The sequence below is a fragment of the Somniosus microcephalus genome, chromosome 10 (genome assembly GCF_052327205.1).
Source record: "Somniosus microcephalus isolate GS21.2 chromosome 10, FLI_Smic_1.0, whole genome shotgun sequence".
Lineage (NCBI taxonomy): Eukaryota > Metazoa > Chordata > Chondrichthyes > Squaliformes > Somniosidae > Somniosus > Somniosus microcephalus.
The window spans coordinates 62667868-62692096 of record NC_140996.1 but is presented as its reverse complement, the minus strand read 5'-3'; the positions used below and the strand labels follow the sequence as shown (position 1 = coordinate 62692096).

The following is a 24229-nucleotide window of genomic DNA, read 5'->3' as shown; positions in this document are numbered from 1 at the left end:
TGAGGCAGCAAGCTACTCATGCATGTTGACCTTGATAACTTAGAATCATAGAAATTTACACACAGAAGGAGGCTATTCGGCCCATCATGTCTGCCGGCCAAAAAAGAGCTATCCGGCCAAATCCCACTTTCCACCTCTTGGTCCGTAGCACTGTAGGATATGCACTTCAGGTGCATATCTGAGTACTTTTTAAATCCGATGAGGGTTTCTGCCTCTACCACCCTTTCCGGCAGTGAGTTCCAGACCCACACCACCCTCTGGGTGAAAAAAGCTCTCCTCAACTCCCCTCTAATCCTTCTACCAGTTATTTTAAATCTATGCCCCCTGGTTATTGACCTCTCTGCTAGGGGAAATCGGTCCTTCCTATCCACTCTATCTAGGCCCCTCATAATTTTATACACCTCAATTAAGTCTCCCCTCTGTGCCAAAGAAAACAACCCCAGCCTATCAAATCTTTTCTCACAGATAAAATTCTCCAGTCCTGGCAACATCCTTGTAAATCTCCTCTGTACCCTCTCTAGTGCAATCACATTTTCCCTGTAATGTGATGATCAGAACTGTATGCAGTATTCTAGCTGTGGCCTAACTAGTGTTTTATACAGTTCAAACATAACCTCCCTGCTCTTATATTGTATGCCTCGGCTAATAAAGGAAAGTATCCCGTATGCCTTTTTAACTTGAGAGCTAGTTCTATAAACTTGGGAGATCAGGAGCTGTGATATGAGTTTGTTGTAAAGAAGAAGAAGAAAGTGGAATTGGAGCATAAAACAAGTAAAAGTTGCAATGTTCATAACATGTAGCAGTTCTTTTTTGTATGTGGTGTGTTTTAAGTAAAATAATTTGCATAACTAATGGCATTAACCAAAACATCATTTTTTTCTGGGGGAAGTAACCTCCCTTTCCCCAAATGTTGTCTGTTCCTCCTCAGGACTGTGCTGACTCAGAGTACATGCCCTCTGGTACCTTGCCCAAGTGGACATTTTATTGTGTGAGCCTAGACAGGGAGGGAGTTTGAGCATCGGGGGCATTGCAATAATGCTTCATTCTGTTTTAACCTGTTTCCACACATAACTACTTGCCATCAGAGTCACTGAATACCTATCAGCAATTGATTTTTTTTCTCCCTCCCTAACCCAGTAGTGCTGTTTTTCTGAACTATTGTTTAGAATGTATCATTGACAAGCTGTTTCTGATTTTGACTTGCATAGCACAATGTATGATGAACAATAAATTAATTCATAGAGCATATTGTTTTGTAGGTTGGGCTTGTTGGAAGGACAGGTGCTGGGAAGAGTTCTCTAATCTCAGCCTTGTTTCGCCTTGCTGAACCAGAAGGGAAAGTCATGATTGATGGCGTTGTGACCTCAGAATTAGGTTTACATGACCTGCGAAATAGCATGTCTATCATTCCTCAGGTACAGTATGAGCTGATACAAAACAAATGTACCCCAGCATCATGAGCCTTATGGTGAGCTGGTTTAATAAGTGCCCATAGTATTGATCATGAGGCACTGATTCTTTTATATTTAACCTTAAACTTATTGTACAGAATAGAATTAAAATCAACTCTTTTGTTTTCCCTGCTGTTATAAATTGTTAATGTATAGCCACCACTTTTATGCTAAATGTAAGCTTGCCTTCAATAGATTGACAAGTGAACTAAACAATATGAGAGCCTTTCACATCAAAACATCTCAAAGTGCCTTTTACCTAATGAATGACCTTTTAGAAGTGCAATGACAGTTATATAAGCAAACTACCTTGTCATTGCATGTGGAGGGGAAGGTGAACCAGAGGCGACATGAGGAAAAACTTCCTTACGCAACGAGTGGTTAGGATTTGGAATGCACTGATAGGGTGGTGAATACAGATTCAATAGTAGCCTTCAAAAAGGAATTGGATAAATACTTGAAGGAGAAAAAATAGCAGGGATATGGGGAAAGAGTGGGGGAGGGGGACTAACTAGATTGCTCTTCGAAAGAACCGGCACAGACTTGATGGGCTGAATTGCCTCCTTCTGTGCTGTACTATTCTATGGGCTGGATTTTGTCAATGGGGAGCTTTTGGAGGCGGGACTCCCACTTTTTGGGTCATAGTCCCGCCTCCATTGACTTGTGGCCAACCCATGCTATTTTCCCTTGATTGACCTTGTTAAGCCTGCCCAGTGGGCTCAGCAGGCCAATTAAGGGACACCTGGTTACTGGTGATGTCAGCGACTGACATTTCATCTGTCAAAAGCTTTTGACAGATGAAAAATCAGCGTTTGCCAGCTCTGTGAAGCTGTCAAACACTGACAATCTGTCTTCTAACTTGAGTCCTTCTACTCAGACTCAGTTAGAGAGCTCTCCAGACCAGAAAGCAGAGGCTGCAGCTTTTGACAGTTCAGCGGCCATTCTGCTTTCTGTGCTGGTGAACTGAGGGACTCCCGAGAACTGAAGGAAGGAAGCCTGCAGGAGAAAGTAAAGGTAAGTAAAACTTATTAAAACACTTTTCACTTACCTCACACACTTACCTCTGCACACATGCGCCCATCACTCACCTGCACAACGGACATCTCAACCCCTCCAAACCCTGCAGACCGACGGTCCGCCTCGCTAACTTGGCGTGGTTCAGAGCCGTCGGACAGCCCACACTTCAGGGCTAAAAATAGGGATTAGGCAAGAAACTGCCTGTTAACTACCTGTTAACAGGCAGTTAATTGGCACTAATCCCCTTCCCGCCTCGGGGAGGCAGCTCCCAGCACAGGTCGGGTACCTGCCTCCTGGGACATTGGCTTGGGGGCGGGATGGGTTCCTGCCCCCTGATTCTGCAATTTTCCCACCACTCCTGCCTCCAAACCCGCCTCCTCGGGGCTTGGAAAATCGAGCCCTGTGTGTGTTCATTCTAAGGTGCCAGCTTAACAACACATAATTCAAAGTTTTAGATGATGCCAAAATAACTTAAATATCAATACTTTGCTAGCCACACCACAGAAAGGAGAGAGTATGTGACTTGACAATTATTTACTAATAAACCAGTGACATATCAGCCAATCACAATGCAAGACTTGGATCACCTGATTGTTAAAGGCATTATTTATTATTATAATTTCATCAACATTTCTTGCTGCCTAACAAAATGGTGAAGCAGACTTGATGGGCCAAATAGCATAGACTTGGTCCTATGTTTGTCTTTAACAGAACAGTTGGTTGAAAAATCAAATACAGACTAAGGGAGAGAAGTCTTTTTTAATCAGACGTGCTGCTGGAAACAGATCAATTATGTCTATTTCTCACTGAACACTAACCAACTAAATCACATCCAACTGGGGCAGGTGGGGGCGGGGGGTGGGGGCGGGGGTGGGGGCGGCGGAACGACAAATACCATGCTAAAATACTGTGTTGATTCTGTTTTAATTTAACATAGCTTATAGTGCACCCCTTTTGTAGCAGTGCACAGCCGGACATGTTTTTTGATTAATTGTGAAACATATTTTCATTTGCACAATGTGGAAATTGTTATATCCTTTTTTTTGGTAAAATACTAATTTGATCTTCAGTTGTGTTGAAGCTTAACTAATGTTTACTGATATTCGGTACATTAGTCACAAAAATAATGCTACTGTCCTCCTCCCTCCTTCCCGCAGGTCCTCTCAGCCTGGGTTATGTAGGATGCATTGTGGTCCTCCCGACCTCGCTGTTGGCCCATGCCGCACCTTCCCTGGGCCCTGACCCCGCTGCTGGTCCACACTGCGCCACTCCTGGGCCCCGACCCCGCTGCTGGTCCACGCAGCGCCACTCCTGGGCCTTGACCTCGCTGCTGGGCTCGTCCTCGCTCCTGGGTCCCGGCCTCAGACATGAATGATGTTGTCTCTCACAGAATCAAATTAGCACTGATATTCTCGCGATCCCCGGCCCCGAACTCCACTCGCGATCCACTAGCCACTAGATCACTAGTCTATTGGAGAAGCGTAGTCTTGACGGCAGAGAGGTCTGGGAATTTGGGAGCTACGTTTAAGTGAAGAGCCAGTGCTCACTGAGAACAAAGAACAGGCATGGCCGGGGGATGGGCAGTGGGCTCAGGTAACGTTAACCTTGCAGCTTGAACTTGCTGCTGGGGATAAAATGCACCCACTATTAGAGCCAGGGGAACTTAAACAGCAGAGGAGAGGAGACTGGGGGGGGAAATGAGTAAAGGATGGCAACGGATGGCCAAGGAGCTGCCAGCACAATGGGCCATCTTGAATGTCAAGGAAGGAGGGAGGAGGACAGTATTATTTTTGTGTGTGTGTGTGCTAGGCCATTGTAGCAGAGCCTGGTCTCCAATCATCTTGGATCCCCTTGTCATTGGACCAAGACCTTGCTCTGTCAAGCCCGTGTGGTAGCTGGCGTGCAACGGCCACCCCACGTAAAAAGAATTCACGCACAGGCATCTTCCACCCTTTAAAATGAAGTTCGGGACCTGGAACATCAGGACCCTCATGGACAACCCCAACAGTGACAGACCGGAACGCCGTACCGCCACCGGTGCCCGAGAGCTCAGACGTTTCGACATCTAGCTTGTAAAGTTAAAGCACATGGGATTGGGGGTAAGGTACTGTCTTGGACAGAGAACTGGTTGGCAGACAGGAAGCAAAGACTTGGAATAAACGGTTCTTTTTCCGAGTGGCAGGCAGTGACTAGTGGGGTACCGCAGGGATCGGTGCTAGGACCCCAGCTATTCACAATATATATTAATGATCTAAACAAGGGAACTAGATGTAATGTCTCCAAGTTTGCAGACGACACAAAGCTGAGTGGGCATGTGTGCTGTGAGGAGGATGCAGAGAAACTCCAGTACGATTTGGACAGGTTGGGTGATTGGGCAGATGCATGGCAAATGCAGTATAATGTGGATAAATGCGAGGTTATCCACTTCGGTGGCAAAAACAGGAAGACAGATTATTATCTGAACAGCAATAGATTGGGAAAAGGGGAAGTGCAACGAGACCTGGGTGTCCTTGTGCACCAGTCGCTGAAGGTAAGCATGCAGGTGCAGCAAGCGGTTAAGAAGGCAAATGGTATGTTGGCCTTCATAGCAAGAGGATTCGAGTACAGGAGCAAGGATGTCGTGCCGCAGTTGTACAGGACCTTGGTGAGACCACACCTTGAGTATTGTGTGCAGTTTTGGTCGCCTTATCTGAGGAGGGATGTTCTTGCCATGGAGAGAGTGCAGCGAAGATTCACCAGAGTGATACCTGGGATGGCAGGAATGACATATGAGGAGAGATTGGGTCGATTAGGTTTATATTCGCTAGAGTTTAGAAAACTGAGAGGGGATCTCATTGAAACTTATAAAATTCTAACAGGACTAGATGGACTAGATGCAGGAAGGATGTTCCCGATGGCAGGGGAATCCAGAACCAGGGGTCTCAGTCTAAGGATAAGGGGTAAGCCATTTAGGACAGAGATGAGGAGGAATTTCTTCACCCAGAAAGTGGTGAACCTATGGAATTCTCTACCACACAGGGCAGTTGAGGCCAATTCAATGGCCCAGAAATTCGAGTCTCCACGGGTGAGTACGCATGGGGTACTCCCCCGTAAGCCCAATGGAAGTGCCGGTTTCGTGCATGCACTGCGCATGCGCGGGAAACCGGCACTTCCGTTCCCCTGAAAGAAGGGGTTCAGAGGTGGAACGTGTGCGCAGGAGAGGCAGCGCGTGCGCATTGAACTTACGTTTTTTTTACAGGTTTTCCCGGGAGGGTAAGTCTCCAGGAGTTACACTCTTATTTTAAATACTTTAAAGAAAGGTAAGTTTATTTTTAGCCCCGTTAGAAAATGTAATTAATTTTTTCAAAAATTTAAATTATTGTTTAAAATAGTTATTTCATGTAATTTATAGTTTATTTTAAAAATGTGATGGTTTTTTATAATTTATTTGAAGATTTAGTGATGTTTTGGGGCTTATAGTATTTATAAGTTTGACAGGTCTTCCTGTCAAACTTATGAATGAAGCATTCCCTGCTACCATTGGCTCCCCATGCCCACGTGATCCCAGGGGACGCATCGAACTAACTACGCCCCTGGGATACGCAAGCACTGTGCGCCGTCAGTTGGAGGAGGCCTAGGATCGGAATCCCTTGCGGGCCCACAGCTCAACGGCCAGCGCGCAAGGTAAGTGCAGGTCGGGGGCTTGCACCCGCGGGAAGCCCCCAACCCGAATTTCTGGGCCATTAAATATATTCAAGAAGGAGTTGGATATATTTGTTGAGGCTAAAGGGATCAAGGGATATGGGGAGAAAGCAGCGATAGGGTACTGAATTTGGATGATCAGCCATGATCTCATTAAATGGAGGAGCGGGCTCGAGGGGCCGAATGGCCTACTCCTGCTCCTATCTTCTATGTTTCTATGACATTGACATCGCCGCCCTAAGTGAGACCCGGTGGGCAGGGGAAGGCCAGCTCAAGGAGCAAGGTGGTGGCTACACCTTCTGGAAAGGCAAACCTGAAGAAGTACGCCGCCTCCATGGGGTAGGCTTCGCCATAAAATATGAACTAGTTGGGCGTCTCAGAGACTCTCCTAGCGGTATAAACGAGTGCCTCATAACTCTTCGGCTCACCCTAGCCCGGAACCAGTGCGCTACGGTCATCAGTGTGTATGCCCCAATACTGGAAGCCACAGACGAGACCAAAGAGGAATTCTACTCCAGCCTCGAGCAATCCCTGTCCCGAGTCCCAACGGGCGACAAGCTGATCCTCCTTGGTGACTTTAACGCCAGAGTTGGAAAAGACACAGACCTCTGGGGAGGTGTGATCAGCAGAGAGGGGGTAGGGAAAGCCAACTCCAACGGTACCCTCCTCCTGTTGAAATGCTTAGAACATGGCCTTGTCATAACCAACACCTTGTTCCGTCAGAGAGACAAGTACAAGGCTTCATGGCAGCACCCTCACTTCAAGCACTGGCATCTGCTGGACTACGTCATCGTCCGAGCGCCGGACCGCAAGGACATCCGCATCACCCGCGCCATGACAGGAGCCAACGACTGCTGGACAGACCACCGCCTAATCCGCGCTGTCATCTCCATCAATGTAGCCCCAAAACAGCGGCGACAACAGAAACTGCCAGAGGAAAATCAACGCTGGAGCACTCAAAGACCCCGCTAAGAAAGCCCTGTTCAGCCTGTGCCTCACAAACAACCTGACGACTCCCAGTGATGCAGAGAGACAGAGTGCCCACAGCGCCTGTTCTGCACTCAAGGCCTCCATAATCAGCACCTGTGCAGAGACGCTCGGTCACTCGACCAGGAAACACCAAGACTGGTTCGACAAGAACGACCAGGAGATCCAAGAGCTAATAAGCCGCAAGCGCAAGGCATTCCTGATCTGGAAACAGCAACAGAACTCGAGAGCAAGAAAGCAGCTCTACAGACGCCTGAAGGCCAAGGTCCAACAAAAAACTCGCGACCTAAAGAACAGGTGGGTGGAGAAAACGCAGGAGATCCAGCAGCTAGCCGACAACCACGACGTGCGTGGATTCTTTAGCGCAGTCAAGATCATCTATGGCCCAAGCACCCAAGGCCCTACCCCACTGCGGGCCAAGAACAGAGAGGTACTCATCAAGGACAGAGAGACAGTCAGTGCCCGTTGGAAGGAGCACTTCAAAGATCTCCTTAACCGCGACTCTGTCTTCGATGCGAGTGTCCTCAACTCCATCCCGCAGCATGCTACTCGCCACCATCTCAGCACAACCCCAGCCCGGCATGAGGTTGAAAAGGCCATCTGACAACTGAAGAAAACAAGGCCTCAGGAGCAGATGGAATCCCTGCCGAGGCACTAAAGCATGGTGGAGAAGCACTACAGGCACGAATTCATGAACTCATTTCTCTTATCTGGAAGGAGGAGAGCATGCCAGGGGATCTCAGAGATGCCTTAATTCTGACCATCTTCAACAAAGGTGACGAGTCCGATTGCGGTAATTACAGAGGAGTTACCCTGCTATCTGCCACAGGGAAAGTCATCGCAAGAATCCTCCTCAATCGCCTTCTCCCAGTGGCCAAAGAGCTCCTCCCAGAGTCGCAATGCGGATTCCGCCCACTAAGGGGCACAATGGACATGATCTTCACCGCACGTCAATTACAAAAGAAATGCAGGGAACAGCACCAACCACTGTACATGGCCTTCTTTGATCTCACAAAGGCCTTCGACACTGTCAACCATGAGGGATTATGGAGTGTCCCCCTCAAATTCGGCTGCCCTCAAAAGTTTGTCACCATCCTCCGCCTGCTTCATGACGACATGCAAGCCATGATCCTGACCAACGGTTCCACCACAGACCCAATCCACGTACAAACTGGGGTCAAGCAAGGCTGTGTCATCGCACCAACGCTCTTCTCGATCTTCCTTGCTGCAATGCACCATCTCACCCTCAGTAAGCTCCCCACTGGAGTGGAGCTAATTTACAGAACAAACGGGAAACTGTTCAACCTCCGTCGCCTCCAGTCCAGATCCAAGGTTGTCCCATCCTCTGTCGTCGAATTACAGTATGCAGACGATGCTTGCGTCTGCGCTCACTCGGAGGTCGAACTCCAAACCATCGTCAAAACCTTCACCGAAGCTTACGAGAGCATGGGCCTTACACTACCGTAAGACAAAGGTCCTCTACCAACCTGCCCCCGCCACACAGTACTGCCCCCCGATTATCGAAATCCACGACAAGGCCTTGGACAACGTGGACCACTTTCCATACCTCGGGAGCCTACTGTCAACAAGGGCAGACATCGATGATGAAGTCCAACACCGCCTTCAGTGTGCCAGTGCAGCCTTCGGTCACCTGAGGAAGAGAGTGTTTGAAGACCAGGACCTCAAACCCAGCACTAAGCTCATGGTCTACAGAGCAGCAGTGATACCCGCCCTGCTTTATGCCTCAGAGACATGGGTCATGTACAGCAGACACCTCAAAGCACTGGAGAGGTACCACCAATGCTGCCTCCGCAAGATCCTGCAAATCCATTGGCAGGATAGGCACACCAGCATCAGTGTTCTCGCTCAGGCCAACATCCCCAGCATCGAAGCTTTGACCACGCTCAAACAGCTCCGATGGACGGGTCACATCGTCCGCATGCCCGATACGAGACTCCCAATACAAGCGCTCTACTCGGAGCTCCGACACAGCAAGAGAGCCCCAGGTGGGCAGAGGAAATGCTTCAACGACACCCTCAAAGCCTCCTTGAAAAAGTGTAACATCCCCACCGACACCTGGGAAACCCTGGCCCAAGACCGCACAAAGTGGAGGAGAAGCATCCGGGAAGGCGCCGAACGCCTCGAGTCCCTTTGCCGGGAGCAAGCGGAAGCCAAGCGCAGGCAGCGCAAGGAGCGCACGTCAGCCCAAGCACCCCACCCACCCGCCCCTTCAACCACTGTCTGCCCCACCTGTGACAGAGACTGTAGGTCCCACATTGGACTCGTCAGTCACCTACGAACTCATTTTTAACGTGGAAGCAAGTCATCCTCGGTTCCTGAGGGACTGCCTAAGAAGTCAGCCAACTCCAATTCTGTCCTTTATAAGTGATTACTGTATACAGATCATATTGTCAAACCATTGTTTGGTGAAATTCAATTGATATATTAATTTATTTTTATTTTTTATTAAGTCCAGTAGAAGATGAAGAAAACAAACCTTTGTTTACATTATGAAAACTGCATTTTTGTCCATTTTTTTATTTTAGAGGAAATTAATCTTTGCTCATAAAAAGACATTTATCTGGAATCAGTTTGTTGGTGAATAAGTTGTTATGGGATTGACAAAGGAAAAACATCACCCGGGCTTTCAATATAGAATGTCTCCCAGCAACGACTGATTTTTTTTAAACTATGAAAAATACAATCTCCAACCTTGGGATATACTCAGTTGTGCCAGTCTTTAAGACCTAGCCTCAGTTGGTTACGAGCATCTTAATAACATTGTTGAAAACAAATTATGAGATAACTTTGGCCAGTTTTATACATTATTTGTGCCGATATATTTGTTACACTAAAGATTTGTTTTACTTTAGTATAGTTGCACGTTGCTTAATATTTGCCTGGAACCATCCAGAAACATTGCAAACATTCTACAACATTTACACCTACTGCCTAATGTGCAATATTTCACTCGGAGGAATTGGATAGAAGAATTACCAACACTCCCAAGAAGGGTGTAGTATTGATCTGAATCGGGTACAAAAGGGCAGCACGGTGGCATAGTGGTTAGCACTGTTGCCTCACAGCGCCAGGGACCCGGGTTCAAATCCGGCCTCGGGTGACTGTCTGTGTGGAGTTTGCACATTCTCCCCGTGTTTGCGTGGGTTTCCTCCGGGTGCTCCGGTTTCCTCCCACAGTCCAAAGATGTGCGGGCTAGGCTGATTGGCCATGATAAAAAAAATTGGCCCTGAGTGTTAGGGGGGGATTAAATACGTGGGGTTACGGGGATAGGGCTTGGGTGGGATGGTTGTCGGTGTAGGGACCGGGTGCTAGGGTTTGGATGATCAGCCATGATCTCGTTGAATGGCGGAGCAGGCTCGAAGGGCCGAATGGCCTACTCCTGCTCCTATCTTCTATGTTTCTATGTAATTTGCAATTTCAACCAGTTCATGGATACAGTCTTATTAATTGCTCTTGTTAATTTGAGTCCAATTATATTTAAACTTCTCTTCAAATTCCATTTTGAACATCCTGTTAGTCTGATTTTTGTCACCAAACCATCCATCACCACAGCATATGAAATCTCCCATATTTTCAATTTCCATATTGCCGTGATTTTATAATTAAATTAAATTTCCACACTAATGGTTCACTGGATAAATGCATTGGCGAGCATGGAACTGAGTCAAATAACAACAACAACTTGAATTTAGCACCTTAAACATAGTACAATTTGGTATCGAGCCACATAAGGAGATATTGGGACAGCTTGGTCAAAGAGTTAGGTTTTAAGGTGCGTCTTAGAAGAGGAGAGAGAGGCGGAGAGGTTTACTGAGGGAATTAGGGAGCTTGGGGCCGAGGCTGCTGAAAGCACGGCCACCAATGATGGAGCAATGAAAATTGGGGATGCACAATAGGCAGGAATTAGAGGAGCGCCGAGATCTCGGAGGATTGTAAGATTGAAGGAAGTTGCCACCCAGGACGGTCCTGTGTTTGATCTCTGCACTCTGCTAAGTTAACGTAACTAAGACCGAGCAGCATTGGGCTTCATGTTGCTAGATTAGGTAGGGGTAAATTCAGCCAAGGTTCCAGTTTCTGATAGCTGTCCTGTGTGTCTAGCTGGAAAATACGACTGTGGATGTTGGGAAGGTAAACTGTTGTGGAACACATATATGCATTTTGTTTTGATGTGGGAGGTCCTAATCATCTCCCTGCATTGCTGATGGTAGTCAGGCAGACATTTTTTAAAGTTTTGCTAAAAGCTATAAATGGAAGAGAGATGAGAGAAATTAATGTTTTCTGCATATTATGATTTAGGATACATTTCTAATGATGAAGTGTGTGGAACAATAAAACATTTTATAATCTGCAATCTTTTCAGACTCAAGTGATAGTAAATTTTCCCACTCCCTAGTTATGATGCAGGAATGTTACTGCAGGCACCAGTGTTTAAACCTAATGCAGTGCTCCTTTTGTTTCTGCACTTTCTCTGTGCTTCAGTTGTACACAATGGTGCTACTCACTGGAGTCCATGACCTTTTGGATTTAAAAGAGGATTTTACATAGACTTAAGTTCTTTCCATTGTCCGTGTACAATGTCTTCTTCTCCCAACAGCTGCTGGTGAACAGTTAATTTAGGATTTTGGTCTTAGAAACCAATTTGAGGTGAAATCCGCATTTTGCAAATCTGATCCCATTTTTAAAAAATGCTGCTTTCAGAGATTAGTGCAGGAAACGCCACTGGATGAACTAAGACACCATGGCCTAGAAATTCGGTGGGCTGCGCCACCAGTTAGCGCCTAAAGAGGGCACTCAGTGGCTTTAGCGCCACTGGCCACGCCTCCCGCGAAATTTAGCGGGGCGCTAATGGCGGCGTTAGCCTGTAGTGCTGCGCCGCCACCGATGACATCATCGGTGTGCGCAGCGCCCCGCTACCGCCCCGAACGCGATATTGGGTCGCGCCCTCCCCTGTAGCGTTGCGACCGGTTCAGGGGGGCCTACCTGTGGTGGTAGTGGCGCAAATTAAAGGGGAGGTGCGGGGCGGCCATTTTTTTCGGTGGCCGCCTGCCAGCACCTCCTCGCGCTGCCCTCCCGGCCTTCTGTTTCCGCCCCCCCCCCGGGCAGTGCTGGCTGTGTCCCGAGAGCCCGGCACTTGTCCTCGGTGCCGGGCTCTTTTGCTGGCACTCGCGATTGGTGATTGCGCTAGTGCAGGCCCTCCCCTTTAAGAAGGGGAGGAAGGCCTGCAGTACCGCAGCGCTGCGGCACATTGCGCTACGATATTCAGTTTCAGCGCCCCAAGAGGGATGCGGGGCGCCTCGAGCAGTGCCCTCTTGGGGCGCTCAAACTGAATATTGGGCTGGCGCTCCCGGCTCCTTCCAGGTGAGCTTGGCGCCCCAAACGCAGCGCCACCGAATTTTTAGCTCCATACCTTAGTATAATCACAACTTAGATAGGGATCATTTTTTTGTACTGGATATATTTGTATTGTCTGACCCATGTCTGAATGCTATTTTTTCTAAAGTTACTTTTAATTTTCAATGTTGTGAGGATTATGATTCTAGAACGGTTCCCACGGATTGGAAGGTAGCAAATGTAACCCCACTATTTAAGAAAGGAGGGAGAGAGAAAACGGGGAACTACAGACCAGTAAGCCTGATGAGTAGTAGGGAAAATGCTAGAATCTGTTATTAAAGACGTGGTAACAGGGCACTTAGAAAATAATAATGGGATTGGGCAGAGTCAACACAGATTTATGAAAGGGAAATCATGTTTGACAGATCTGTTCAGAGTTTTTTGAGGTTGTAACTAGCAGAATAGATAAGGGGGAACCAGTGGATGTGTATTTGGATTTTTAGAAGGCATTCGATAAGGTGCCACACAAGAGGTTATTAAATAAAATTAAGGCTCATGGTTCTGACGAAGGGTCAGCGACCTGAAACATTGGCCCAGAAATTCGGGTTGGGGGCTTCCCGCGGGTGCAAGCCCCCGATCTGCACTTACCTTGCGCGCCGGCCGTTGAGCTGTGGGCCCCCACGGAATTCCGATCCGGGGCCTGGTCCAGCTGCTGACGCGCAGTGCTTGCGTATCCCGGGGCGCAGTTAGTTTGATGCGTCCCCTGGGATCACGTGGGCCATGGGCAGCCAATCGGAGCAGGGAATGCTCCATTCATAAGTCTGACAGGAAATGCTGTCAAGACTTATAAATACTACGGCCCAAAAACAGCACTAAATCTTCAAATGCATTTTTAAAAACCATCACATTTTATAATATAAACTATAAATTACATGAAATAACTATTTTAAACAACAATTAAAATTTTTGAAAAAAATAATTTAATTTTCTGACGAGGCTAAAAATAAACTTACCTTGCTTTAAAGTATTTAAAAATAATTAACCTGTGGAAAAAATGTTTTAATTTTAATTAATTCACCACTTACCTTGTAAAAAGCAGGCCTTACGCCTGCTTTTTATATTTCTAAATTCTGCAGGCTTACCCTCCCGGGAAAACCTGTAAAAGTAAAAGAAGTTCGATGCGCACGCGCAGCCCCTCCTGCGCACGTGTTCGACCTCTGAACCCCTTCGTTCAGAGGAACAGAAGTGCCGGTTTCCCGCGCATGCGCAGTGTTTGCAGGAAACCGGCACTTCCATTGGGCCTACGGGTGAGTACCCCGTGCGTACTCTCACCCGTGGAGACCCGAATTTCTGGGCCATGATGCTGCCTGACCTGCTGAGTGTTTCCAGCATTTTCTGTTTTTATTTCTGATTTCTAGCATCTGCAGTATTTTGCTATTGTATTAGGGCTCATGAAAAGCAGAGTATTTTTTAAATGGTGAGAGATTGGGAATTGTTGGTGTTCAGAGGGACCTTGTACATGAATCACTGAAAGTTAACATGCAGGTACAGCAAGCAATTAGGAAAGCAAATGGTATGTTGGCCTTTATTACAAGAGGATTTGAGTATAAGAGTAAAGACATCTTATTGCAATTATATAAGGCCTGGTGAGACCACACCTGGAGTATTGTGTACAGCTTTGTTCTCCTTACCTAAGGAAGGATATACTTGCCATAGAGGGAGTTCAATGAAGGTTCACGAGACTGATTCCTGGGATGGGGGGATTGTCCTATGAGGAGAGATTGAGTAGACTGGGCCTATATTATCTGGAGTTTAGAAGAATGAGAGGTGATCTCATTGAAACATACAAAATTCTTACAGGGCTTGACAGCGTAGATGCAGGGAGGATGTTTCCCCTGGCTGGGAAGTCTAGAACCAGGGGTTAAGGGTTTGACCATTTAGGACTGAGATGAGAAGAAATTTCTTCACTCAGAGGGTGGTGAATCTTTGACATTCTCTACCCCAGAGGGCTGTGGAGGCTCAGACGTTGAGTATATTCAAGACAGTGATCGCTAGATTTTTGGATATAAAGGGAATCAAGGGATATGGGGATAGTGCAGAAAAGTGGAGTTGAGGTAGATCAGCCATGATCTTATTGAATGGCAGAGCAGGCTCGAGGGGCCGAATGGCCGACTCCTGCTCCTATTTCATATGTTCTTATGAACAAGTTGATTTTGGCTGTTTAGGTTTCCTTGTGTCAGGGGTTGGCAGGTAAGGTTTCCCTTGTATATACAGGAAGACTTGTGTTCAGTAAATGCTCTGGATAAGTTTAATTTTGCTTCTCTTTGTGCCCCCCTCCCTGAAGTTTGTATAGTTTTTGTTTAATAAATCTGTTATGCATGTCTTGTCAAGAAATTGAGCTGTTACCTAGAAATTACTATTAAAAGTTAAATTTGTACTTGTACGATAATATAGGCACATATTCACTGACGTCAAGGTACATCACAGTTAAATGGGAAAGAAGCTCATACCACTATTGTATGATTCATAGGAGAGTGACAATTACTTGCTTGTGACCATGCCTACATTTTGAAAATATCGGTTGTTTCTGTACTAATGTAGGGCAAGTATAGTCTTATCATGCTGTAAAAACATCTATTGTTCTGGCTGAACCTTCCTTTAGTTAACCATTAAGTATTTAGAGGTCTGATTGGTTGATCTTTACTTAACTAAATATTTCTGGGATAAACGAGCACAGAATGAGATGGGGTGTGTCAGTTTGTTTGATTCAAGAAACTTATGGTCTTTAGGTTTGATCAACTGAATAGACCTGCTTAGAAGCACACAAACTATTTTGTCAGAAGTTTAAAGTGAAGTGTTCATGTTAGATATTCAGTACTGAAACCAAGCTAGGCGAAAAAGAACTTTCCCTAATGTTCTGAGGTTTTTAAAAGGGTGTGATGTTCTATTGGAGAAGTATTCCATCAGTTGGAAAGATAGCTAAGATGATTATTTGACAACTTATAATTTGAAAAAATCTTTCAGTGGTTTGGTAACTATCTATATTCAGTGACTGATGGCCACTAAAATGTTTTAGCTCATACCCATTTGTATTTCACATGCTTGCTCATTTTATATGGCCAAGAGCATATACATTTTAGATACTGCTGAACAGATAAGTCGATCTGCATCCACATAATGGTTGGACTTGTTCAAATTATCTGAGACTTTGTCCCTTTGTTTCAAAATAAGGATTTTTCAAAATAATCAGGCAAGATTGAATGGCACTGCCACGTAATGGTTGACATCAAAGCACTCACCCACCAGTGTCTACTTTAGTTGTTCTGACTATCCTAGCATCCAATGTACAGTTTTCAGCTAGAAGACAGTATTTGTTAAAGATCATATGCCGAGTTATCATAGAAGGAAGCACAGAAGGAGGCCATTCGGCCCATCATGCCTGTGCCAACTCTTCGGTAGAGCTATCCAATTAGCCCCATCCCCCTGCTCTTTCCCCACAGCCCTGCAATTTTTTTCCCTTCAAGTATTTATCCAATTCCCTTTTGAAAATTACTACCAAATCTGCTTCCACCACCCTTTCAGGGATCACATTTCAAATCGCAACAACTCATTGCGTAAAACAAATTTCCTCATCTCGCCTCTGGTTCTTCTGCCAATCACCTCAGATCTGTCATTGAATCATAGAAATTTACGGCACAGAAGGAGGCCATTCGGCCCATCGTGTCTATGCCGGCAGAAAAAGGGCTATCCAGCCTAATCCCACTTTCCAGCTCTTGGTCCATAGCCTTGTAGGTTGCAGCACTTCAACTGCATATCTAAGTACTTTTTAAATGTGATGAAGGTTTCTACCTCTGCCACCCTTTCAGGCAGTGATGTCCAGACCCTCACCACCCTCTGGGTGAAAAGATTTCTCCTCAACTCCCCTCTAATCCTTCTACCAATTACTTTAAATCTATGCCCCCTGGTTATTGACCTCTGTGTTAAGGGTCCCCAAATCCTCACACTTCTCCAGATTGAATTCCATTTGACACTTTTCTGCCCGCCTGACCAGTCCAAACATATTTTCCTACAGTCTATAGCTTTCTCCCTCACTATCAACCACACAGCCAATTTTTGTATCATCTGCAAACTTCTTAATCATGCCCATTACATTGAAGTCTAAATCATTGATCTATACCACAAAAAGCAAGGGACCTAGTACTGAGCCCTACGGAACCCCACTGGAAACAGCCTTCCAGTCACAAAAACACCCGTCAACCTTTACCCTTTGCTTCCTGCCTCTGAGCCAATTTTTGATCCAACCTGCCACTTTTCCTTGGATCACATGGGCTTTTACTTTTCTGACCAGTCTGTGATGCGGGACCTTGTCAAAGGCTTTGCTAAAATCCATGTAGACTACATCAAACGCGCTAACCTCATTGACCCTCCTTGTTACTTCCTCAAAAAATTTAGTCAAGTTAGTCAGACACAACCTTCCCTTAACAAATCCATGCTGACTGTCCATGATTAATCCGTGCCTTTCTAAATGACGATTAATACTGTCCCTCAGAATTTTTTCCAATAATTTGCCCATCACCGAGGTTAGGCTGACTGGCCTGTAATTACTTGGTCTATCCCTTTCTCCCTTTTTAAACAATGGTACAACGTTGGCAGTCCTGTACAACGTTAGCAGTCCTAGTGCCCTCTGGTTACTGACTCTTCTGCCACTGGAAACCATTTCTCCTTATTTATTCTATCAAAACCTTGCATTATTTTGAACGTCTCTATCAAACCTCCTCTTAACCTTTTCTGCTCTAAGGAGAGCAACCTCAGCTTCTGCAGTCTCTCCACATAACTGAAATCCCTCATCCCTTGTACCATTCTAGTAAATCTCTTCTGCACCCTCTCTAAAGCCTTGGCGTCCTTCCTAAAGTGTGCTGCCCAGAATTAAACACATGGGCCTAGAAATTGGATATGGCCAGGAAACAGGCAGTGTTGAGGCCCAACCATGTTAAGCTGCGTCAGGTCAAAATGGTCTAGGTAGCACGCAAAATTCGTGCTCAGTCCTCATTAACATGATTGTAGTCTATAGGAGACTATGAAGGTATGAGAGCGGAATTGATTAGAGTGGACTGGGAAAATAGATTAAAGGGTAAGACGGTACATGATCAGTGGTGTACATTTAAGGAGTTATTTTACAACTTCCAAAAAATATATATTCCACTGAGGAAAAAAGGGTGTAAAAGAAAAGACAGCCATCCGTGGCTAAGTAAAGTAATTAAGGATAGTATCCGACTAAAAACAAGGGCATATAAGGTAGCCAAATCTAGTGGGAGGATGGAAGATTGGGAAGTCTTTAAAAGACAGCAAAAAATAACTAAAAGATTGATTAAGAAAGGGAAGATAGATTATGAAAGTAAATTAGCAAAAAATATAAAAACAGACAGTAAAAGTTTCTATAGTTATATAAAAAGAAAAAGGGTGGCTAAAGTAAACGTTGGTCCCTTAGAGGATGAGACCGGGAAATTAATGGTGGGAAACATGGAGATGGCAAAAACACTGAACAATTATTTTGTATCAGTCTTTACAGTAGAAGACACTAAGAATATCCCAACACTGGACAAACAGGGGGCTCTAGGGGGGGAGGAACTAAATACGATTAAAATCACTAAGGAAGTGGTACTTGGTAAAATAATGGGACTCGAAGCGGATAAATCCCCTGGACCCGATGGCTTGCATCCTAGGGTCTTGAGGGAAGTAGCGGTAGGGATTGTGGATGCATTGGTAATAATTTTCCAAAACTCACTGAACTCAGCAACGGTCCCGGCAGATTGGAAAAGTGCTAATGTAACACCCTTATTTAAAAAGGGTAGTAGGCAGAAGGCTGGAAACTATAGACCTGTTAGCCTAACATCTGTGGTTGGTAAAATGTTAGAGTCCATTATTAAGGAGACAGCAACGGGACATTTGGATAAACATAATTTAATAGGACATACTCAGCATGGTTTCATGAAGGGGAAGTCATGTTTGACAAATTTGCTGGAGTTTTTTGAGGAAGTAACATACAGGGTGGATAAAGGGGAACCAGTGGACGTAGTGTATTTAGACTTCCAAAAGGCATTTGACAAGGTGCCACACAAAAGATTATTGCTCAAGATAAAAAATCACGGGATTGGGGGTAATATTCTGGCGTGGGTGGAGGATTGGCTCTCTAACAGAAAGCAGAGAGTTGGGATAAATGGTTCGTTCTCAGATTGGCAACCAGTAACTAGTGGTGTTCCGCAGGGGTCAGTGCTGGGTCCACAACTCTTTACAATCTATATTAACGATTTGGAGGAGGGGACCGAGTGTAACATATCAAAGTTTGCAGATGATACAAAGATGGGACGGAAAGTAGTGAGTGAGGAGGACATAAAAAACCTGCAAAGGGACATAGACAGGCTAAGTAAGTGGGCAGAGATTTGGCAGATGGAATACAATACTGGAAAGTGTGAGGTTATGCACTTTGGCAGGAAAAATCATAGAGCAAGTTATTATCTTAATGGCAAGAAACTGGAAAGTACTGTAGTACAAAGGGATCTGGGGGTCCTGGTGCACGAAACTCAAAAAGTTAGTATGCAGGTGCAGCAAGTGATCAAGAAGGCCAATGGAATGTTGGCTTTTATTGCTAGGGGGATGGAATATAAAAACAGGGAGGTATTGCTGCATTTGTACAAGGTATTGGTGAGACCGCACCTGGAATACTGCATACAGTTTTGGTGTCCATACTTAAGAAAAGACATACTTGCTCTCGAGTCAGTACAAAGAAGGTTCACTCGGTTAATCCCGGGGATGAGGGGGTGGTCATATGAGGAGAGGTTGAGTAGATTGGGACTCTACTCATTGGAGTTCAGAAGAATGAGAGGCGATCTTATTGAAACATATAAGATTGTGAAGGGGCTTGAGCGGGTGGATGTGGTGAGGATGTTCCCAATGATGGGTGAAACTAGAACTAGGGGGCATAATCTTAAAATAAGGGGCTGCTCTTTCAAAACTGAGATGAGGAGAAACTTCTTCACTCAGAGGGTGGTAGGTTTGTGGAATTTGCTGCCCCAGAAAGCTGTGGAAGCTACATCATTAAATAAATTTAAAACAGAAATAGATAGTTTCCTAGAAGTAAAGGGAATTAAGGGTTACGGGGAGCGGGCAGGAAATTGGACATGAGTCTAGGTTCGGAATGGTCATGGCCCTGTGGGTAGTGGAGTGGGCCCAGGGGCCGTGTAGCCTGGTTCTGCTCCTACTGTGTTCTAATTCTGTTAGATTTCAGGAGATGGTTTTATTCCTGTTCCTGGCTGGGGTGGAGATCACTTTTACAGAAGGTAAGTACTGTAGAAAATATAGGGACAGAGTGATCTCCTGGAAGAATTTCGATCGCCTAGATGGGTCGGAGAGGAATTTCCCAGATTTTTTTCTCCCAAATTGGCCATTGGGTCTTTATCTGGTTTTTCGCCTCTCCCGGAAGATCACATGGGTTCGGGTGGATGCAGAGTGATAGAAGATTTGAGGTTAGGATCAGATCAGCCATGATCTTATTGAATGGTGGAGCAGGCTCGAGGGGCCGATTGGCCTACTCCTACTCCTGCTCCTATTTCTTATGTTCTTATGTTTGTTCATTGGCTTAACGCTCAACAGGTGGACCAATATCGGGTCCAGTATAATTCCCAGTCATGTGTGGCATAGGTTTTATTCAATATTTAAAGGGGAGGTGCATTGATGCTGCAGCACATCATTGTCAAGCCAATCACAACTTCACCTGGAAGAAGACGGCAGTGCAAACCCATGGCGGAGCCTCAGCACAGAGAGACAGAGCCCAAAAATTCTCCGACTCGGCTCTTGAGGCACTGGTCGTGGCCATGGAGAGGAGGCGGGCTGTCATATTCCTACACACTGGCAGGACGCCCTCGCCACACACCTCTCGAAGGCTCTGGCAGGAGATAGCTGCCCATGTGACGGCCAGCATTGTGGTCCCAAGGTCGGCCATGCAGTGCCAAAAGAAGTTTAATGACCTCACACGGCAGGTCAAGGTGAGTGAAGACTTCAGCAAATGCCATATCCCATCATCTGCACCACAAGCCTCACACACAGCTCAATGCACCACACCCCCAGCACTCACCTACCAAAAATCTTTACCTATCACCACTGACAGCTCACAATCATAGCTTCACTTCACCCTCACAACCTTACCATTGCTGCAACACTCACACCCACATCTGACACCTTTCACACACTGACAGCTATTCAACTATGGCAGACACATCACCCAAACACATTGCACACACTCACTCGCACACTTCTCTTTCTCTTGTATGCCAAGGTCGTGCATAATCAGAGGGAGCAGCAGAAGATGAGTGGGGAGGCAGGTTGCCATCCACGACCTCAGTCAGCTGGAGGACAGAGTGTTGGAGATCATTGGGTGGCAGATAATGGAGGCCGTGGCAACCGATAAGATTGAAGCCCTTGGGAACAACAACAGTATGCTCATTCCTAATCCTCCTTCTCACATCCCAATTCCCCCCCTTCCCACAATCTCTTCTCACTTTCAAGCTGCTGATGCTGTATACATGCATATCTTGCTTCCCTCACCATACCCTGACTCTTGTGCCTTTCTGCTTTCAGATAATCAAAAACAAGCAACCCGAGCAGCCGGTCCCTGAGGTGATGCAGGAGAGTGAGGGGGGAGAAGAGAAGACACAGCGTCACTGCATCTGTCACTCGCAGACACCAGCTCAGAAACTGGCACTTTAGAGGCTAGTGTAGTAGTGGGATCTGCACAGAGTGAGGCACCGGGCACGAGTGGGCTGCAACAAGGCCAGGGGGAAAGGGTAGCTCGGGGGCCAGCTCCCCGGAGGGCCAGTTCATGTGCGAGTTCTGCGGCACAAGACTCGGATGAGGACCTCGACAGAGCGGCCTTCAGATGAAGGGTAATGAACATGCACACCGAATTGCTAGGCGCAATGGCAAGCCTGCCAGAGAGCCTCTTGGCAATGTCAAGGAGAATGGAGGAGTCCGCCTCCAACATTGGACGGGGCTCTGCACAGAGCTTGGAGCCCAGGATTTCCAGGCTGGAAATGGATGGCGGAATCCCGAAGAGACCGTGTCGACCCAGACATTATGCTTGGTGATGGGCGATGTTGCGGCTGCCATCGCAGCACAGGCGGAAGCGACCCAACATCTTAGTGCTGCAGCAGAAGCGCAGACTGCTCTCATGCAGTCGCAGCTTGTTGCCACCCAAGCTCAAGATTGCTGCCATTGTGGCTGGGTTTACCACTGTTGACCGGGGCTTGCAGGGTGTCGCAGCAGCCCAGCAATCTGCTCCAACAGATACTAGGAATGATGAGGCCGCGCCCCACGGATGTGGCACTGGGTCAGTGGAGCAGGACCCTGCTGTCCTCTCAGATGACAGCATTCCTGTTCCCACCACTCCCACTCCGTCATTGCCGTTACCACTGCCTGTCAGCCAGCCAGCCCAGACTGCTATCGAGGTTGTCCTGCAAGGCCATCTGAAGTCTCCCCCATGGAAACTCAGCAGCCTTCCACCAGCCATGCTGCAGCCACTAGGGGAGCACTTGGACAGGAACAGGCACTAAGGGCTTGCACAAGGGTGATCAGTTCATGTCGTAAGTGTAAATATGTGTGAGGTGATTTTGGATCAATTTATTCATTTTGTTTGGAATCTTTTGTGGTGGCTCTCATTTCAGCTTTGTGCCCAAGAGAACGCTGTGACAGAAAGATGGTCAGATGGGGATGTGGTGAGCAATGGGGATCTGGGGTTTCATTCATTGGAATCAGAGTTTCATGAGGCGTTCACAGACAGCCCGTCCGGAATTGGGATTGGCTGCCTGCCTCCTTTTCCTCTTCATCTCGCTCCTTTTATTCCTCCTCCTCCTGAGGTGGTGCCGCAATCCCTGCTGGCAACGGCTGCGCCCTCATGATGGCCAAGTTGTGGAGCACTATCCTCCTCACAGTTACTATTTTTCAGAGTTTCGTGTCATCTGTGTTCTGTCCCTTAGCAAAATTTGTATCCTCGCTGCCACTATCCCTTTAATCCCATGGGCTTTAATTTTGCTAACAAGTCTATTATGTGGTACTTTATCAAACACCCTTTGAAAGTCCATATACACAACATCAATGGCACTACCCTCATCAACCCTCTCCGTTACTTCATCAAAAAATTTCAAGTTAGCCAAACACGATGTGCCTTTAACAAGTCTGTGCTGACATTCATTTATTAGCCCCTACTTTTCCAAGTGCTAATTCGCCCCAGATCATCGCCTCTAAAAGTTTCCTACCATCGACGTTAGGCTGACTGGCCTGTAATTGCCAGGTTTATCCCTCTCTCCTTTTTTGAACAGGGGCATAACATTTGCAATCCTCCAGTCCTCTGGCACCATCCCCATATCCAAGGAGGATTGGAAGATGGTGGCCGGAGCCTCAGCGATTTCCAACCTTACTTCCCTCAGTAACTTAGGATGCATCGCATTCGACTGCATGACTTCTGCTTTGAGCACTGCTAACCTTTTAAGTACGATAGTACCTTTTAAGTACTTCCTCTTTATCTATTTTATCCTATCCAATATCTACCGCCTCCTCCATTACTGCTATGTTGGCAGCATCCTCAGCTCCAATGAAGCCAGATGCAAAGTCCTCATTTTGTACCTCAGCCATGCTCCCTGCCTCCACAAGAATATCTCTTTTTTGGTCCCACTCTTCCTTTGAATACACTTTTACTATTTATGTTTATAAAATTTTGGGTTCACTTTTATGTTAGCTGCTAATCTATTCCTATAACTCTCTTTGTCCTTCTTATTCCCTTTGTTAGGTCTCCTCTGTATTCAGCTTGGTTCTCTACTGTATCAGGAACTTTACATTTGTCATAAGCCTCATTTTTCTGCTTCACTTTAATCTCTATGGGGTAAAGTTTCTGCTTTGGGTGCAATCGGCAAACCGGGCACAAATTGCGCTAGTTTTCCGAAGTGAAGTTATGGTTCAAGTTTCCGCTCACACTCATTTGCTTAATCACAAACGTAACATGAACCAGGGCAATCAGGCAGTGTTTAGAATGTAATTGTTTGTTTTTTTTCCTTTCATTTTAAAATATTCCTTGATATTTAAGAACATAAGAAATAGGAGCAGGAGTAGGCCATTCGGCCCATCGAGCCTTCTGTAATTGCCAAGTTTATCCCTCTCTCCTTTTTTGAACAGGGGCATAACATTGAGTAAGATCGTGGCTGATCTTCTATCTTAACTCCACTTTCCTGCACTATCCCCATATCCCTTGATTGCCTTAATATCCAAAAATCTATCGATTTCTGTCTTGAATGTACTCAATGACTGAGCCTCCACAGCCCTCTGGGGTTGATTCCAAAGATTCACCACCCTCTGAGTGAAGAAATTTCTCCTCATCTCGGTCCTAAATTGCCGTCCCATTATTCTGAGACTGTGACCCCTGGTTTTAGACTCCCCAGCCAGGGGAAACATCCTCCCTGCATCTACCCTGTCAAACCCTGTAAGAATTTTGTATGTTTCAATGAGATCACCTCTCATTCTTCTAAACTCCAGCGAATATAGGCCTAGTCTACTCAGTCTCTCCTCATAGAACAATCTCCCTATCCCAGGAACCAGTCTGGTGAACCTTTGTTGCACTCCCTCTATGGCAAGTATATCGTTCCTTAGGTAAGGAGACCAAAACTGTAAACAATACTTCAGGTGTGGTCTCACCAGGG

At 46.2% G+C, this 24229-nt stretch overlaps 1 protein-coding gene across 1 annotated transcript in view; it reads left to right on the top strand.

Moving 5' to 3' along the window:
- Positions 1–24229, top strand: part of abcc4 (ATP binding cassette subfamily C member 4 (PEL blood group)) — a 516746-nt gene that overhangs the window by 401562 nt on the left and 90955 nt on the right. The window contains exon 26 of the mRNA XM_085999895.1: positions 1260–1415. Within this exon, the coding sequence (XP_085856021.1) occupies positions 1260–1415 (156 nt within the window). The remainder of the gene's footprint in view (positions 1–1259; positions 1416–24229) is intronic.